The 18,664-nt window shown below is 37.6% G+C and overlaps 1 protein-coding gene and 1 long non-coding RNA gene across 5 annotated transcripts in view; one reads left to right on the top strand and one right to left on the bottom strand.

Annotated features, from left to right (window-relative positions):
* The window catches only part of LOC123772424 (uncharacterized), a 44,066-nt gene that overhangs the window by 9,656 nt on the left and 15,746 nt on the right, over positions 1–18,664 (bottom strand). The gene's annotated exons all lie outside the window — the stretch shown is intronic.
* Positions 1,771–14,612, top strand: LOC123772423 (tubulin gamma-1 chain). The gene is made up of 8 exons (XM_045765557.2): positions 1,771–1,927; positions 3,939–4,141; positions 4,523–4,806; positions 5,277–5,471; positions 6,642–6,753; positions 8,718–8,849; positions 9,329–9,511; positions 12,723–14,612. Exons 1-8 carry the CDS (start codon positions 1,879–1,881, stop codon positions 12,930–12,932), a joined length of 1,368 nt encoding a protein of 455 aa, XP_045621513.1. The 5' UTR covers positions 1,771–1,878; the 3' UTR covers positions 12,933–14,612.

The raw sequence follows: 18,664 nt of genomic DNA on the forward strand, positions 1-18,664 counted from the left end.
TTATAGTCAGATGCAACACAAACAAGCACCCCGCGATAGCAGCCATAGACTGACAATTTAAGGTTAGACAACTGGACGGGGTCTGGTTACACAACTGGTCGAGCTTCGGTTACACAACTGGTCGGGCTCCGGTTAAATAACTGGTCGGGCTCCGGTTACATAACTGGTCGGGCTCCGGTTAAATAACTGGTCGGGCTCCGGGGGTGTCACTTAGGCTGTGGGTTGTGCATGGTCAGGCTTCGGTTCGTGCATAGTTGTGCTTCAGCGGTTGTTTGTGTACTAGTGCTCCAGGTTTGTTTGCTAAGGCTCTATGTTTATATGTTTGCTAGAAATCTAGGTTTCTTTTTTTTGTATATAGTTCAATTGTTTGCTATGGGTCAATAGTTGGTGTCTAGGGCAAGTGGAGGATTTTAGGTAGGGCTAATGAGATTTTTGTTTGGTCGAGCTAGGAATGGAGCTTGGTTGTGCTCTGGGACTGTTTAGCTTTGTGGGGGTTGGATGAGATATATACTTGCTAGGCTTAAGGTTAGACAACGGGACGGGGTCTGGTTACACAACTGGTCGGGCTCCGGTTAAATAACTGGTTGGGCTCCGGTTAAATAACTGGTCGGGCTCCGGTTAATTAACTGGTCGGGCTCCGGGGGTGTCACTTAGGCTGTGGGTTGTGCATGGTCAGGCTTCTGTTCGTGCATGGTTGTGCTTCAGCGGTTGTTTGTGTACTAGTGCTCCAAGTTTGTTTGTTAAGGCTCTATGTTTATATGTTTGCTAGAAATCCAGGTTTCTTTTTTTGTATATAGTTCAATTGTTTGTTATGTGTCAATAGTTGGTGTCTAGGGCAAGTGGAGGATTTTAGGTAGGGCTAATGAGATTTTTGTTTGGTCGAGCTAGGAATGGAGCTTGGTTGTGCTCTGGGACTGTTTAGCTTTGTGGGGGTTGGATGAGATGTATACTTGCTAGGCTTAAGGTTAGACAACTGGACGGGGTCTGGTTTCACAACTGGTCGGGCTCCGGTTAAATAACTGGTCGGGCTCCGGGGGAGTCACTTAGGCTGTGGGTTGTGCATGGTCAGGCTTCGGTTCGTGCATGGTTGTGCTTCAGCGGTTCTTTGTGTACTAGTGCTCCAGGTTTGTTTGCTAAGGCTCTATAATAAATAATAAATAAATAAATGTTTATTCAGGTAAAATACATACAAGAGGTTATATAAAAATTGATAGATTTATAGATAGAGCTTGTACGCACAATGCCTAAATCCACTATTACGCAAAGCGTTTCGGGCAGCAAAAACATTAAAGATTAAAACTTAATACTAATTGAGATTAAAGTATAAAGTGTGTTGAGAACAAATAAAAATAAAAAAAAGAGGGGAACATGGCAGAAAAAGCAGCACAAATACAATTAGGTCGACAAACAGCGTTGTTTAAAAAAACAGACATGGGTTGACAATATAGGGGTAAGGTAGGTTACAGGGAATTTATTAGGTAGTGCTTAGTTTTTATCTTAAACTGGTTGAGAGAGGTATAGTCTTTAACATGGTTGGGAAGGTCATTCCACATTCTGGGTCCCTTGATTTGTAGAGCTCCGTTTATATGTGTGAACTATGTTTATAAGTTTGCTTGAAATCCGGGTTTCTTTTTTTGTATGTGTGTGTGCAGAAATAATATGAAGAAAACAATTAACATCATGTAGTGTACTCTATATATCAAAATATATTACTTTGAAACCCGTATCAGTCACTCAACAAAAAATTGGGCTACTCTTATTACAAAGTCGCTACTTTTTGACCGTCAGCTCGCTTTGTATCTGGCAACGCTGTTGACGGTCACTTTTGAACGTGAAGTCAGTCAACAAAGGTGGCGGCAGCGTCCTACACATGTAATCATGCCCTGCGAGATTATTACTCTACAGCTGGGCCAGTGTGGCAATCAGAGTGAGTTGTGATGGCAATCAAGGTGTATTTTACTGTATTAGGGAATGCAGGAGTGTATGTTATGGAATGTTTGTGCATTGAGTGGAGTGTGCGTACCGTATTTGATTTGATTTTACCCCCCTTTTCCATCCCTTACATGCCACGCATTTTTATAATGGTTCATCAGGCATTTAAATCAATTTTTATACATTGGAAATATATGGTTTAATGAAACATTTATTTCCGTGGGTAACGGAAATAACGTGGTTTATTTGGGAGATTATTGTCAAATCTTACACAAGTCGGTTCGATAAAGCTTGTTTTCAGCTTGTTAAAACCATACATATATCACACGAATAGGATGTACTAGCTTAGGCTGTGTTAGGTTTGTTAGAGTAGGTTAGGTTTGGGTAAGGCTTGTTTAAAATCCTTTGGCAAACACACTTGTGTACCATGTAAATTGTATCTGTTTGAGGACGAAGGATTTCATAACCACACCTAAATGAGGTACATATTTAGTTGAAATTTGGTGTTTGGTGGTGGTTGGGGGTTCTAGGTTTGGCTGGGTTAGGGTTTGGTGTAGTTTGGTTGCTATTTATGAATGTTAATGCTGTATGTACTTCATTGCCATTTGGAGACTTTAGGGCCCCTGGAGTGTATAAAATGCTTTCCCAGTTGTCAGGGATAGGAAGCCTGATATTGAGGTTCCCATGGACCTATTTATTTCAAAATGTACAGGGGGCATCAGGTGTAAGGAAATGTCTCCCCTTTGCCTGGGACTAACTTGAGTTCAGTTGGTTGTGTTCCAACTAATTAATATAATTATGCCATGATGAGAATTTGAACCTTAGCATGAACAAAGTATTCGAACACTGCATAGGTTCGAATCTTCATCATGGCTCTACAGATTTTCTCATATTAAGAAGTGTTTAGGGAATATAGGCCTAGAACCGCCATAGTGAAAAGTATGATGGGAGAAGAAATGAAAGATGTTTAAAGTGTAACATTTACAATCAAGTAAACAAACATGTACACATCATAGGCTAATGCGCTATGCCCCAGTAAATATATACAGTACATTAATAACTTAAAAGACAAACATACTTCACCCTATTACTGAACATTTAATTTAACAACTGCTGGACGTAAAAATATTAATCCTTATTTCATAAGCTAAAGTTATACAGTATATGTATAACTTTCATCCACCAAGTGCCAGAGTGTTCTGATTCACAACAGAATGGCAGGCTCTCACATTTCTTTTGGAGGCTCATACATTAGCTTCCCTTCCATTCTGTTCTCTAGCAACACTTCTAAAGACAGTATACAAACTAGCTCATACAAGGATGTTTGTCACTTGCATAATTATCACATTTTATTCGTGATTCGAACCCGTAATTCTTGATTGTGAGTCTAGGATGAATCCGACTGTACTACCGGGACCCTCTGTATATGAGATATACGAGTACAGTATTACTTCCACATCTAACTATTTTTGCTTAATGGTCATTACCTAGCTTAACATGAATAAATGGTCCTGTCTCAACAATAGGCTGACATCAGGTATCCAAATTGCCGATTGTTGACAGAAATACAGAAATAGATCAGAAATAGAAATAGATCTCTATGTTGGTTCTTTTCTCCATTCTTAACAGGGTTTAGAAATTACAGTATTTTGAATATTTTACGAATGAATAATAGATAGGGTATTTGAGTTAATTTGAGGGTAGGAGAAAGGCCAACAAAATATGTAGAAATGGCAAGTGAGTTTGCAAGATGGCAGTGGTTGAATTCTACATGAAATGGTAAAAAATGTTAGTGAAATTAGTCTGATTGCACATTTCACATTTTAAATTGCAACTTTAGGGACATATTTTCTGTTTTGTCTAGTTATATGAATTATATATAAATCTTGTATTTCTCTTTTTGATTTATTCATGTCCCCTCCTCCCCCATGAAAGTGGGAAATGAGAGAGATGATGATAAGTTATATGATTTAGATTTTTTTACTATACCCTACAATAATTTTCAGTTGGATTTGAGTTTTGGAAGAAACTCTGCAGTGAACATGGACTCTCCCCGGAAGGAAGACTGGAAGATTTTGCTACAGATGGCACTGACCGTAAAGATGTCTTCTTCTACCAAGCAGATGATGACCATTATATTCCTCGCTCAGTGCTGCTCGACTTAGAGCCTCGTGTCATCCACTCTATCATGAACTCGCCATACGCTAAGGTCAGAACAGCATGAAAGATTTTTACCTTAATGCTCATATAATTAACTAAAACAAAATATGTTGTGTATATTATGTTAATATCAAAGTATAATGGCTGCAATAATTATTTGTTTTATCCTTTAATATTACTAAAGTAATTGGAGAATAAATTGCAATTACTTGGATGAAAATAAATAACCCAACCTACGCACATGAAAATAAAGTTATGTGACAACTTTCCAATATTTTTTTATTTTCACTGATGCTCAGTAATAAGAGGCATTTCATTATATTCAATGCTGGCTTTTGTCCACTGAAATATGTTGTACTGTATACTGTTAATGTTCTGTTATTTGACAATAAATTGCAAAACAATTATTTACAAATTTTATTGTTTACAGCTATATAACCCAGAGAATATCTACATGTCAAAACAAGGTGGAGGAGCTGGAAATAATTGGGCTGCAGGTTACAGCCAGGGTGAACGTATATATGAAGAAGTTTTTGACATCATTGATCGTGAAGCTGATGGCTCTGATAGCCTTGAGGGATTTGTACTTTGCCACAGTATTGCCGGAGGAACAGGGTCAGGATTAGGCTCCTACATTCTTGAGAGACTGAATGATCGGTTCCCAAAGAAATTGGTGCAGACCTATTCAGTCTTTCCAAACCAAGATGAAATCAGGTTTGTATGTGATTTGTGCTAATATATTGTAATTGTCATACATGTTACAGGTCTATGAATTGTTTGATCAGGATAATCAAGTCTACCTTAACTGCTTGTTCCACTTCTATGATAAAAGATTATTTTGCAGTTTGTATATATATTTAAATTGTGATTTAACATTTACCCCTTGGAGTAACAAAATGCATTGCCTATGTAATCGAATTTGTCCATGAATTTGATGTAAAGGTATTGTCATTAAATATTTTACAGTATTTTACCAAACACCTGCTGCTTCACTGCATACTTGCTTTGCACTGTCGGTAATGTAAACACTAATTTTAGTGCTAAAAGAATTTGTATTATTTTAGTATGAGAACCGAACAATATGAGATCTTGTACGTGTATACAGGGTATTACCTGTGAGAATATTATTAATCTTGCCCAAATAGCAGATTTACAAGTAATTAATTTTTGTATTTTTTTATCAGTGATGTGGTGGTGCAGCCTTATAACTCCCTATTGACATTGAAGCGCCTCACACAGAGTGCAGATTGTGTTGTTGTGCTCGACAACACTGCATTAAACCGCATTGCCACTGATCGTCTTCATCTTTCCAACCCTTCATTTTCCCAGATCAATTCCCTTGTGTCAAACATAATGTCTGTCTCCACAGCAACATTAAGGTTAGTCTTTGTTGTTCATCTCAAAATTTGTAAATAGGTGACTGTTTATCCTGTGTGAAAATAAGATTGGTAGATGTAATATTTATCCATTGTATGGCCTGGATAGCAATAGCTCTTAAGCATTTTATTGCAAATTTTAGTTGCAACTTCATGTAAGTGATACAGTATGAGATATATTGCTTTGCCTATAATAACTGGATGTAGAATTATTTCTCAATATGCATCTTTGTCATATTTCACTGCTTAGGATGCTATAATTGCATGTCTTCATATTTTTGTAATAACAATGGTAATAATGTGAGCACTTGTTAATTAGTAATGATAAACCTGAGTTATTAAGAGTATTGAAAACAAATATTTGTAGGTTTTGAGTTATTAAAATTAGTAAAATTATAAATGAAATCATGAAATGGGCTAATTATAGGAATTTGAATTTGTATGCGCTTGTCTGTGTTGTTATTTCTAGTTCGACTAGTTTCATAGAACAGTACTGTGATAATGTGTCATTGGAAGCCATTATGATTATGAAGCTTGGGATAATTGGGGGGACAGGAAGCCAGAATGTATTCATACATGTTTGGCTTTTTATAAAGGTTCCCCCCCCCCCCCCCCCAAGACTTAATTACTGCTCAAGACCTAATTACCCTGCCTAGGATGCAACCCTACAACAAGATGACTAACTCCTGAGTACCTACATACTGCTAGGGGAATAGGTGCATTAGGTGAAAGGAAATGTGCCCAACTATATCTGTCCCGCTGGGACTCTAACCTGGCATTCTCAGTTGTGTGTCGAATGTTTTACTGGAACCCTAATGTGTCCTGGTAGTACAGTGGCTAATGAAGCAAAGCAGTTATTAATAAGAAGGCTCAAGTATTTTAGATTTAAGAGCTTTTGGGGCAAGTCAGTGAGTAAAATTTCCATATTCCTAGTTGTAGCTGCACATAATATTGAAATGTGTAGTATATTACTTATGTAAAATAAGAAGTTGGTGCAGAGTGTGAAGGGAGAATATCTTTTGCATTTAAGCATCTTTTGTCTTGTTTAGAATAGTATAAATAAACCTAGTTATTAGCAAGAAATTTAGAATTAGTATGGTAATTTAACAATTTATAATCTTGTATTATAGAACAAATTGAATAATATATTTGTATTAACAAATCTCATTACAGGTATCCATCGTACATGAATAATGATCTTATAGGGCTTATCGCCCCGCTTATTCCAACTCCAAGACTTCACTTCCTAATGACAGGCTATACACCCCTCACAACTGATCAAGAGGTATGTTTTATTTACATATTGATCATTGCTACCTGTTTCCCACTCGCATGGGGTAGGAAGGCATCAGTGCAGAAAAAATGAGAGCAATATAGAAATACATAAAGATGTACATTTGTCACACTAAGTTCTGTACTGCATCTCATCATGTAAATTCAATATTGTCAATCTTTTGCAATACAGTACTGTACATCTACAGGAGCTCCTTACTGCTTCATACAACCAAGTGTATATATTCTTAGTTCTGCTTCCTCACGTACTTTGTCCTACACCTTCCTCTCCTCCTTCCATCAGATTTGTTAATCTACTCTTCTTGACCATTATTCAATGTGACTAACCATCTAATTAATATTATTTCTAATATTAATATTAACATTTATTATCTTAATCTTGATGATAAAACTATTAAAAGTACTGTATATTTCATTATGCACATCTAGTATTTACATATCGATACGATTTTTCACTGCAAATATTCTTATTTGTGCTTAATATTAAGCTGTTTTGTTAGCTAATAACTGTAAATGACACTTGAATCTTTGCTGTCTATGGAGAGAGCAGTACTGTAGTAGTAGTAGTTGTATTATATGAAAGGAAAACTATTGTTTTCAAATGTCATAAGCTTATAATAGCTGCATACTTTTTATAATTGGCCAAATTCCCATTTTGTTTCTTAAATTTCTTTTTTAATGTAAATATGTACAGCATATATATTTCTAATGAATGTTTATGTAAGCATATAATATCTCTTAATCCAAATTTTTTTTTATAAAATTTACTTCAGGGTAGGTATAAACTAACTAGATCACCACTTATTAAATTAAGAGCACACAAAATAAGCAAGGAAGTGTTATACTGTATTCCAAAAAATCTTAATCTTGTGAACTATTGGTTTTATAATAGCTTAGAAATATATAGTGAAGAAAAGGAAATATTGTCAATGAAAACTTGGATTAGGTTACTATCCAGGAGGCCAGGAGCACATGTTAATATCAAGCATTTCAAAGTAGACACCAAATACACCGATAATAGGATAATTTAATAGTGTCGTTAGATTGTTTGGATGTAACAAATGCGTAGGGTTGATTACATCCAAAGACTGTAAAATAAATGCGTAGCGCTTTATGCATTTATTTTATGAGCTTTGCGAGGAACGTGTAGGCATGTTGGGGCCACATGGGCATGGTGGGGAACACAGTTGCACACAGAGCATGGGCATGTGAGTGGAAGGCAGGGAGCACAGGATGAGCAAGAGTGGAGAGTGCAAGGGAGGAGGAGGGGAGAGGGCAGGCAAGTCTCTAATATTCAAGGAAAAGATGCACAGGGAAACACTACCTGTGTAAAGATGAGGGCATATTGGGCAGGACACAGGGGACCTGCATCTAACCGAGAGGAATATTTTTTGCAGTACTTTGATTCTATGTTAGCAAGAATAGGGGACATCATCTAAGTTGGACTATGTCCTGTTAATTTGTCTTACAGAAGACAATGGCTAAGCTAAATGCCTTCCTGGGTACTTGACTGATATGATTCTTACCTTAGAATAGCATATCTACATACCATGACAGTGTGTTGCCAACGTAACAGCTAATACCACTTGTGCTAATCTTTGGATTAATGTGTGCAAAATAGTTGTAAACAGAAACAAAATTTAAAATATGATTGGTCATGGAAAAATAACATAGTAGTAGCACGAAAGTTGGTTGGTTGTAAACAGCAATAAGAAAATATGGAATGATAAACTGACCCATGTTTTACTATGAGTTATACAGTCGGTTATATTTGTCCTGTATAGATACACAGTACCAATTTAGTCTGGAATAAATTAAAATTCATAAATTCTTTTGACTATACAGTACGTTAAGTAAATTAGTTAAAATAAAATTGCCAATTGATGTCCATTCTGAGTTTGCCTTTTCCATACTAATGTTAATGTTTATATTGATGTTTCATAACCTCTATCCCAGGTTGCATCTGTGAGAAAGACAACTGTACTAGATGTGATGCGCCGTCTTCTGCAGCCTAAAAATATGATGGTGTCAACCGCTCTGGACCGCAATACACAACATTGTTTCATCTCCATTCTTAATATCATTCAGGTAAAGCATCAAACAAAAGATTTTAGTAAAGTTGAATATTTAAAATATTTAAAATGGGTAAGTACAGCAAACAAATATTTAATTTTGTTTATTTAGTACTGTAAAAGAAGAATAGATTGAAAAACTACTTTGTGTTTTCATTTTCATATACAAATGTGTTATTTGGCTTTTATATTATTACACTTCATTTTTCTGGTGCTTTGGGGAAGACTGGCATTCCAGTCAACAGGTGTAACTGATATTATTCTTAAATTGGTACTCATTATAACCATGATAACTAAAGACAGATGGTTATCAATTAAATTGATTAAAAAGGATAGGGCACACATCAATGATGCATTTCACAAAATCTAAAGTCCAAATTAAATAATGTACAGTAGTGCCAAATTTGTATTTTATTATAACTGTACTGTACTAGCACTTATAATTCTGGAGACATACAGTATTTTGTTCATGTTTCTGTGAAAAATATTTTTCAGGGTGAAGTGGATCCAACACAAGTGCACAAATCTTTGCAACGTATAAGGGAAAGAAAAATGGCACAGTTCATCCCATGGGGACCTGCTTCTATCCAGGTTGCTCTGTCAAAGAAATCTCCATACATCCAGTCTGCACACAGAGTATCTGGGCTAATGCTGGCAAACCACACAAACATTTCCTCTGTAAGTATTCTTTATGCTACAGTATCAACCATTAATAGCATAGTTTTTTTTCCTGTAGTTACCTCTAATTAGAAACATGTATTACCTTTTCAGCGGCTTTCCCCAATTCCAAATGGTAGTTAATTATATATTTACATTAGGAATTTTGGATGAAACATTAATATTATGTTAAGTAAAGAAGCTATGTACAACATGACCTTGTAAATCTAGCTGTCAGTATTACAGAAACTTATGGATGCTGGAAAAATTTGCTGCTATAAAATGTTTACAGATTTGCTATACTATTTTTACCATACATGAAGAAATATGGACAGATTTGACATTGTTAAAACTTCCCAATCATATGTTTTATATATGTATATATAGATTTTATAATGCATGTTTATACAGTACAGTATATCTAAATACTGTACACAATTGCATTTTTAATGATTTATACTAAAAATATAAAATATAATTTTGCCTTATCTGGAAAACTAGCTTCCATCTATGTAAACTCTTAAGAGTTTCTGGGAGGAGTGTGTCTGTGGCTCCCTGAAGCTAACTCTCCGAGATGGTTCCCCACCTACGAGTCACTTCAGTTGCAGGAGTCCCATTTTGCCTACCAGGGACTAGAGCCAGAACCTGGCCCACCTAACAGAGGCACAGAAACAGGGAACTATTATTGTCACCCTTGCTGGAAAAGCATCCAGCAGAAAGTCAGCAAAGCTTTACACACAGCTGCAAGATTCATAGAAAATGATGCATCAAAACAGCCAAATGACTGCAAACTATTCAGATGAAATGAAAGAATCACTTGAAAATATAGCTAATAGTCACCACCAGGCAGCCCAGAGCCCAGGGGTCACAGCTATCTTCAATGACCAGTCCTGCGGCAAAAGATTGACTCGGGAGCACTCTACAAGTGTTTCCTGAGCCAATCTTTTGCAATAGGTCCCACTGCTTCTCAGCCAAATGCTGGGCATGCTTTGTACTTTTGTCCTTGTGGGGGTCATTTGCTTGTGTACTGTTTTTTCTTTTAATATTTGCTTCACATGTGAGTGTACATTCTGGAAAGTTTGCCAGATCACGTTTTAAGTAAGTAGAGTTGTTATCTTAAGTCAGATTATGTTCGTTAAGAAGGCAAGAGTGTTTAACACTAAAAAGTGAAGAGTCAACAGCAAGAAAGTCAGGGCTAAGATTCATGTTGGGCATGTTATGTATCAGAGATGGCATCTCTGTAGAAGCAGGAAAGATTATTTTAAATAAAGACCAATCTATAGGATTTAAGAGTCCCTAACATGACGGAAAGCATGAAGAAACATCGACGTTTCATTATTTTCTGATGTGTGGTTTGTCATATCTTCAGCCACGTTATTGTGACTCATCTACATGCTAATTATGATGTTCACAACGTGAGGCCAACAGCCAGAGTACTCGGCAACCGTTTCATGCATCTACCCATCATGAAACCTCATGCTCCTTTAAAAAATAACCTTGTGGAAATTGATTCATATTCAGGATTTAGTGACAGGAATGTGATAATAGCAGTTGTGTGTGTGTGGGGGGGGGGGGGAATGTTTGCGATATATGTAGTATATTGGAAGCGATTACTTGCATCAGGTGAAGTTTGCTGGCATCATCTGCTCATATTTTGTAGCTCTCTGCTGTGTTTTCATTTCATTAGAACTGCTTATTGGTTCATTATGGTGCATAAAAATGTTAATAGATTGATAGGATGTGTCTATAGTGCAATAACAGCTAAAACTGTATGTTTTATTGTGCAAGGAATATATTTTAACTCAAATTAGGTCTTGACATGAATACTGTACAGTATATCTGCGCGTACCAATATTCTATATGATCCGTAATGTAAATATTATTGACAGTTCAATGCATCATTACACTTGAGAAAATCATGGTAAAAAACATTACAATACAAAGAAAATATGATATATTCAATGCATGTTGTTATAAGTTTATGTAAACAATGCAAGACTCTCTTCTTGAGGTTATCTTGAAATGATTTCGGGGCATAGCGTCCCCTGGTCCTCGACCAGGCCTCCGATTTGTTATACATCCCCAGGAAGCAGCTCATAGCAGCTGTCTAACTCTAAAGGTACCTATTTACTGCTAGGTGAACAGGTGCATCAGGGAGAAAGAAACTGCCCATTTGTTTCCGCCTCCGCCGGGGATCAAACCCGGAACCGTAGCACTATGAATCCCAAGCACTGTCCACTGAGCTGTCAGACTAGGCTGAACTCTGATAACCTGTCCTAAGATTATTACCTTGCAATACAACTTCTAAGTTTATTACACTAAATAATTTAGTGGTTCATAATTGTGCATAAAAATGTAGGTAGTTATATAACGTGTGTGTATAAAGTGTAATAACAGCAAAATCACCGTTTCATTGGTTTAAGAACATAATATAGTACCGTTACTAATATGCACAAAATATTTTTGAGCATACTGATGTTCCACACATTTTACTATAAAAATTTATCAAATTACACACTTCTGAGTAATAATCCAGCAAAAAAAAAAAAAAAAACATTGGAATACTGTAATTATATAAAAATTATATTTGATGTAAATCCTGCCATACATACAACCCATATGGAAAGTGTTGCCGAGTGAGTACTCGCTCAACGCCCATAATTGCTAAACTTCAGTGGTGTCAAAGTCAGTCATATACAATTTATATTTTTCATTTCCTATGATAAAGGAATGCATTTCAACAATATTAACTTTTTTTTTTATTTTCTTCATGCATATCATAGGAGGGTTCCATGTAGAGGGTGTGCAGTACCAGGGTTAACCATTTTGCCTGCCTCTTATTTTTTCTTTCTTTCGGGTGTTGCCGCTTGTGTTGTTTGGGCTGCTACTGTCTGTCATTCTTTTGATGGATATTGTGTTTTGGGACTATGAAGGTGACGATAATAGTTCCACACACTCTCCAGCTCTGCGAGGAAGCCAGGTTGTGGCTCTGCTTCCTGGTAGGCCAAACAGGACTCCTGCAACTGATGTGACCCAATAGTGGGGAGCCATCTCGGCCAGATGGCTTCAAGTAGTCATCAGGGCTCTACCAGAAAGAGGCAGTTCATTACATTCAATGCTGGTTTTTTTCTTGTTTGGGAAATCTGACATATCTAATCTTGCATGCTTTTAGAAATATGATATGCCATAAAAATGAAGGTGCTCTATATTATTCTCTATATTAAATTTTCAGCTGTTCCAGCGAACTCTACAACAATATGACAAACTACGGAAGAGAGAGGCTTTCTTGGAGCAGTTCAGAAAAGAAAACATATTTGCAGAAAATTTGGACGAGTTGGATTCCTCTCGTGAAGTTGTACAGCAGCTGGTAGATGAATATGTGGCAGCTACAAGCAAAGATTATCTGTCTTGGGGTCTCAGTACAGCATCCACGGAATCTTAGAATTAATAAATTTTGGTATTTCGACAAATGTATATCGATTTTTATTTTTTATTTTGCAAGGCTTTATTATAAAATCTGCTGAAATTAGAAAGCAAGCCATATGCAAAATACAAATGTCGAAGTAGCTTGCTAGTGTAATGGGCTGCCTTTGGATGCAGCACCTGTGTTTTGGCTCCATACAACTGCCCATGGTTGGTTGGTTGCTCCACCCTTAGTTCTATTCTGATGGTAGCGAGTGTTGGTTCCACGACTAATAGAACTAATAGACTAGAACTCCGTGACTAATGGGATCTAGTAGCATGACACTATCAGATAGCAGCTTCAGGAAGCCACCAGGGCTCATCCAGAAATTTTAGTCTCATTACATTTAATACTGTTTAAATAAAAACAATCAATCTTCCATTTTGGGGAACCAAAAGCTATTGGATATCTTCCTGCTCAGCCATTTCTTAGCTAGTTGTGTGTTTCATTGTTAGTGCAAAGTAGAAGTAACAAAAGATCTAGAGTTGATTTTAGGTGTGTTATATGCACTTTGAATTTGTTGTCGTTGTCTCTGAGTATTCGGACTAAAGTGTCAATGCCAGTAAAACATGCCATCATGATGATGGAAATTCTAAATATATCAGACATATTGCCAAAAAAGCAAGTGTCAATCAACAGTTTGGTACATTTTTAAATGGAGCAAAAAATGTACTGGTGAGCTCAGCAATAGCAAACAACCTGATAGACCACCAAAGTGGAAGTTTGATCAATATTTTCCATTGTGAAGGAAAATGCATTGCTAACCCAGTGCAAGAGCACTTGGTGTAGGCTAGTTATGAGTGTACAGTACTGCATAGCGAGTCTTAGCATAAATGTCCAAGGGATATGCACACCATCCACTGCTACTAAAATCAAATTTTACCTTTTCTTAAATATAAAGCTATGAAGACCCCCTTAGTCATTTAACTAATGTAATAGGGCAGTCGGCTCACAACAGATTAGACCAGAGTTTAATTTCCAAGCAGGGTTATACTTTTTGGGCAGACTTCTTTAAATCTGATGCCTCAGTCCACAGAGTTGACACTTGTGGGTTGCATTCTCGGGAAGGTAACCTCAATAAGTCTAATGGCTTCGTGTCCACAACAATAGGAAATCATTTTGGATATAACTGAAGACTAGTATCTCTATAGTTCTGGAAATGTGAAGACAATTGGTGCATTGTAAATGAAAATATGAATTCAGTTGACACCTTAAATAACATTTTCCATTTCAGTATTTACACAAAAATTTGTAAGACATCAAGGATATGTATTTTTTTTTTATTTCAATTTCAATTTTTATAGTTAAGTTGATTAGTTATAAATGCTGTTATATACACTGGACAGTAAATCCCTGAACCTGAATGTAAGCATGTAAATATAATCTTCTAGAAAGTTAGAATAAGCAGGGGTAGGATACTACCACCCAGCCATATTAACTGTTCATATGTGTACAAGATAGATTTGATAGAATTTTAAAGTTATAGTATCATCCTTCAATCATCTCTGCATAATCATTAAAATAATCTTATTTCCTTAAATCTTTGCCAAGATTATTTTTAAGGTTTGCCCAGAACACTAAGCATACTTAGTGGGCTTGTAAATAATTAACACTTGAATATAACCTATGTATATTTCTGCTAATAAATGATTTTCTATATATATATATTTGTTTATAGAATAAGTGTTGGGGCATCTGGCAGTGCCTGGGTCATGTTCAGGCCTCTCACACACACATCGTCCCCATCTTTCCCCCATCCCCGCACTATGTCCTCCAACACAGTTTCCCTGTTGCTTCCCACACACCCTCAGCATTTATACCCCCATACATACCTTTCCAGGTGTCTTCCTACCCCCCCCCCAACCCCACACCCTCCCCATACTCCCTCACAGACAACCTCTTCATTTTCCCCACACAACCTCCCCCATCTCTGTCCATATATGCACCCAGTCTCCACCCATATACACACACCTGATCTTCCCCAAACACACACCCTCTGAAAAAACCTACACCACACCTTCCCCTCTCACCACATCACTAACCATTTTCTCTACACATTCTTGATTACTGCAAAAATATACACATCCTCCCCATCCCTGCCCACACCCAATCTCTTGGTCTTTTCCCCCCACACAGCCCTCTCCATCTCCACCCCACACATACTCTCCCAATATCCCCCCCATCACTGTAACCATTTTCACTATTGCACACTATCATCACATTACACATCACGGTAGTCAAAAGGTTGTGCCCAGAAAGTAAATCTATCATCTAAACATTAGTTTTGCATGTCAGTATCTGAATACACTTACATTTAAATTAATGCTAAACTGTAGACATTTGGTTGCACATTTCATATCCACTGACCTTATGAAGATGGGTTGCAAAGGCAGAGCTCCGGCCTAGTGGGACCAATCTTGGAGTTCAAGGTAAGGTAAGGTAAGGTAATCAAAAGAAGGCACCAAACCGAGAAGGCTATGTAGCACCATCAAAGTGCGAAATAATCAGAGGGCGCTAAATATCACCAAGAATGCCAATACGAGAACAAAAACGCATAAGGCGAACGATATCAAAAGTATCCGATTCACCCGTTCTATCGAAGGACAAGTGACCGCGAGGAACGGTCGGAAAGCAAGACACATGCTCGTCCTGGAAGTCAGGACATTCAACAAGGATATGCACAACTGTAAGAGGGACAATGCAATTCAGAAAATAAGGAGCAGGGCGGCGCTCCATTAAGTGACCATGGGTTAAGCGAGTATAGCCAACCCGCAGCCGTGCCAAAAGTTTCCCACCGCAGATTGCGGTGGTAGGAGGAAGGCCACGGGGACACTACGTTTGAGAGTACGCAGATTGTTACTAACCACAGAGGACCAACTACCATGCCAACGGGCAAGGATGGAGGAATGAATAACAGGATAAAAGTCGGAATAAGGAATACCTTTGCGGGAGATGGGACAAGAACTCGTGGAGTTCAATAACTCCACAAAATCACTAATCACCATGCAAAGTTGCGTGAGGCTAGCCATAAGCGTATAAGGTCTGGGTAATACAGTAGGGTTCGTTCCTGACAATATTGAGAATAACAGGTTTGAATCCCAGGCAGGACAGAAATAGTTGGAATCATTTCCTATCGCCTAGCAGTAAGTAGGTACTTAGGAGTTTGTAATTCAACCTTTTGGGGCAGGGGGGAGAAAGGGTGGACCTCAATATAAGCCTAACATATATGAATACACTCTGGCTGCCTGTCCCTAAATAGACAGATATAATGAATTATATTCATTATACTGCTAACCACCTTAGAGAGAGAGAGATAGAGACTTTTACAAATAGGTTGGGTACCCAGTGGTGTCCAGGTCTCTTGTTAGTGCCTGACTGGTGCTCTCTAACCCCCCCCCCTTCCCCTATCTCACTCTCCCTCCGTCCCTTTCTCTCAGAACATTCTATGTACCAAGCAAACACAAATTGTAACCACAGCATTATTTTTTTGACTATTGTTACTTTGATGAAGTTGTATGTGTTGTGGTTACTTAAAGAATGCATGGGGGTCAATCCCAATCCCTTCCTATCACACTTCATACAATCACAGTTCACCATAAAAAGTTGCGCAAGGCTAACCACAACCGTCTGACCTCCCACCTTCGACACATTCTCTTGTAGATATAAATAGAAAACAAACCAACTAGATACTATTTTTTTCAGCTGGCAAGTATATAGACACCCCTTACTCGTATGATAACAAAATAAATAAGACTGGCTTATAAAACACAAGTAGGCCTACTTAGTATCGCCAGCAAAATACTTTTAAAAGCTAAACAGGTTAAAACAGAAAATACTCGTCCTGAATGGTTTAGAATTTGACTGGATTAGCTTTTTCAGTAGAATGTCTGAAGGATCATCTGTGTCTATATGACTGTCGAGACCACTTCAGATTAAGGAACGACAAAGAATTGTCAAGATGTAAAGCGAAGATATCAGTGTAGGTAGTTTTACAATGACCTGATTTCAAATATGAACGAGTAGATAATTGCATAGATAAAAACATTGTTGATAATTGTTGTTGAATGTTTAGCACTTAATTCTGATTAAATTAAGAATATGAATGTGTGTAATATGTATAACAAACTTGGGGTAGCTGGATAGTATTTGGGTAATATGTCATCCTGGATAAAGTATATGGATATTTCTCTAAAGTTGATAAATTGTCTCCAAGTTATTGGATATTTATTCAGTTTTAATTAGTTTTGCTGACAGATTACCTTTGGTTAGATTCACTTTGAGACAGGCATGTTAGGCTTTTATTGAGGTTCCCCCCCTTCCAAGGTCGAACTCCTGTCCTTCCCCAGGATGCAATTCCACAACAGTTGACTAACTCCGGGATACGTGTTTACCTCTAGATGAACAGAGGGTCAGAGGTATTAGGTGATATGAAAAATGCCCAACCATTTCTGTCCCGTTCAGGATTCGAACCTGGGATTCAAGATTTGAGTCGCGAGCGAACCCAGTTGTACTACAGAGACCAGCAGGTGATGGAAATTCCCAGAGGTACTTGTAGCAGTGTAAACCTAGTAGTAATGACGTCTAGGCAAGTTTGCCGACTTGATTGGATGACCACTAGACATGTGGCTCTTTCAGCATTGCAATACAATAAATTTCACCGTCCCAGATCTATTAAATTATGTTGAAGTTCTCTGTGTGCTCATAGGCAATTCAAGAGGGTAATTAACTCCCTCTTTAATTAATCGCATAGGCTTTGGCCAACTCGTCAGCTTTATCAACATTCGTAGGCACAAACACAACGTATTGGTCCTAATTGTTACAATTTACACGAAGGTGTTAGCTTGTTTGAACGTTGTAGCAACGTCGTATGATTGGCAGGATATGGGATGGGATTCACAGGAAATAGACCGATTCATTAATAAATATATTTGTAACATGTTTTAGTGTTGGAGGTCGGTAGAGCAGGGTTGGAGGATGGAAGAGGGTGTAACACAAGATCGTTAGAGCAATGCTAGGAGTGTGTTTAGGTCGGCATAGCAGTGTTGCCGGGTGTTAGAGGTGTTACTAGTAATAACTTCCCCGCCACCGCTTACAGGGAGGGTCAGGTCGGCCCGAGAGACTGTGGCAATTATCGACGACAAGGATACATGAGCAGCCTTGAAACACTGTCGCTGGGAGGCGCTGTGTTTCTTTGTCCGTCTGTCTAACCCGCCTTTTTAAAAGACAGGGACTCTTAATTTTTTTTTAGATCTGTGATGTTCTAAGAGTGTGAATGATAGTTAATAAGAATAAAACAGCAAACTGAGTAGTGGGGGAAGAATGTATAAGGGACACCATCCACATAGAATGTGGACAGTGTCGACTCAAATTAAAAAAAAAATTAATTCACGATTCAAATTGAATTCAACAAAGTTGTTTACCTAAAGAGTCTATAAGCGTTATCAACTGCTAAATAGCTTTCACTTCCTATGCTTAAATCAAAACTCATTACCAGATCACTAACTGTGGAAGAACTTAATTAAAACAAAAAAGACGGATAAGAAAGAAAACATGTGAGGGAAATTTGTGTTGGACGTCTCTGCCGGTTGACGGGCTCACATAAACCTGAAGGAGCTTAACGACACGCTGTAATGACCACACTAACGACCTCCATCTTCCCTTCTGCTTGTTATACAGTCTCCACAGGTCTTCTTCCCCGTCTCATGCTACTA

Source organism: Procambarus clarkii, chromosome 17 (genome assembly GCF_040958095.1).
Source record: "Procambarus clarkii isolate CNS0578487 chromosome 17, FALCON_Pclarkii_2.0, whole genome shotgun sequence".
NCBI classification, from domain to species: Eukaryota; Metazoa; Arthropoda; class Malacostraca; order Decapoda; family Cambaridae; genus Procambarus; species Procambarus clarkii.

What these genes read in the sequence shown, in the direction of transcription:
- LOC123772423 (XM_045765557.2), top strand. Translation starts at nt 1,879, where the DNA reads ATGCCCTGCGAGATTATTACTCTACAGCTGGGCCAGTGTGGCAATCAG. An exon ending in CCATTCTTAATATCATTCAG is followed by an intron (nt 8,850 to 9,328) that starts GTAAAGCATCAA and finishes AATATTTTTCAG; the next exon opens with GGTGAAGTGGATCCAACACA. An exon ending in ACCACACAAACATTTCCTCT is followed by an intron (nt 9,512 to 12,722) that starts GTAAGTATTCTT and finishes TTAAATTTTCAG; the next exon opens with CTGTTCCAGCGAACTCTACA.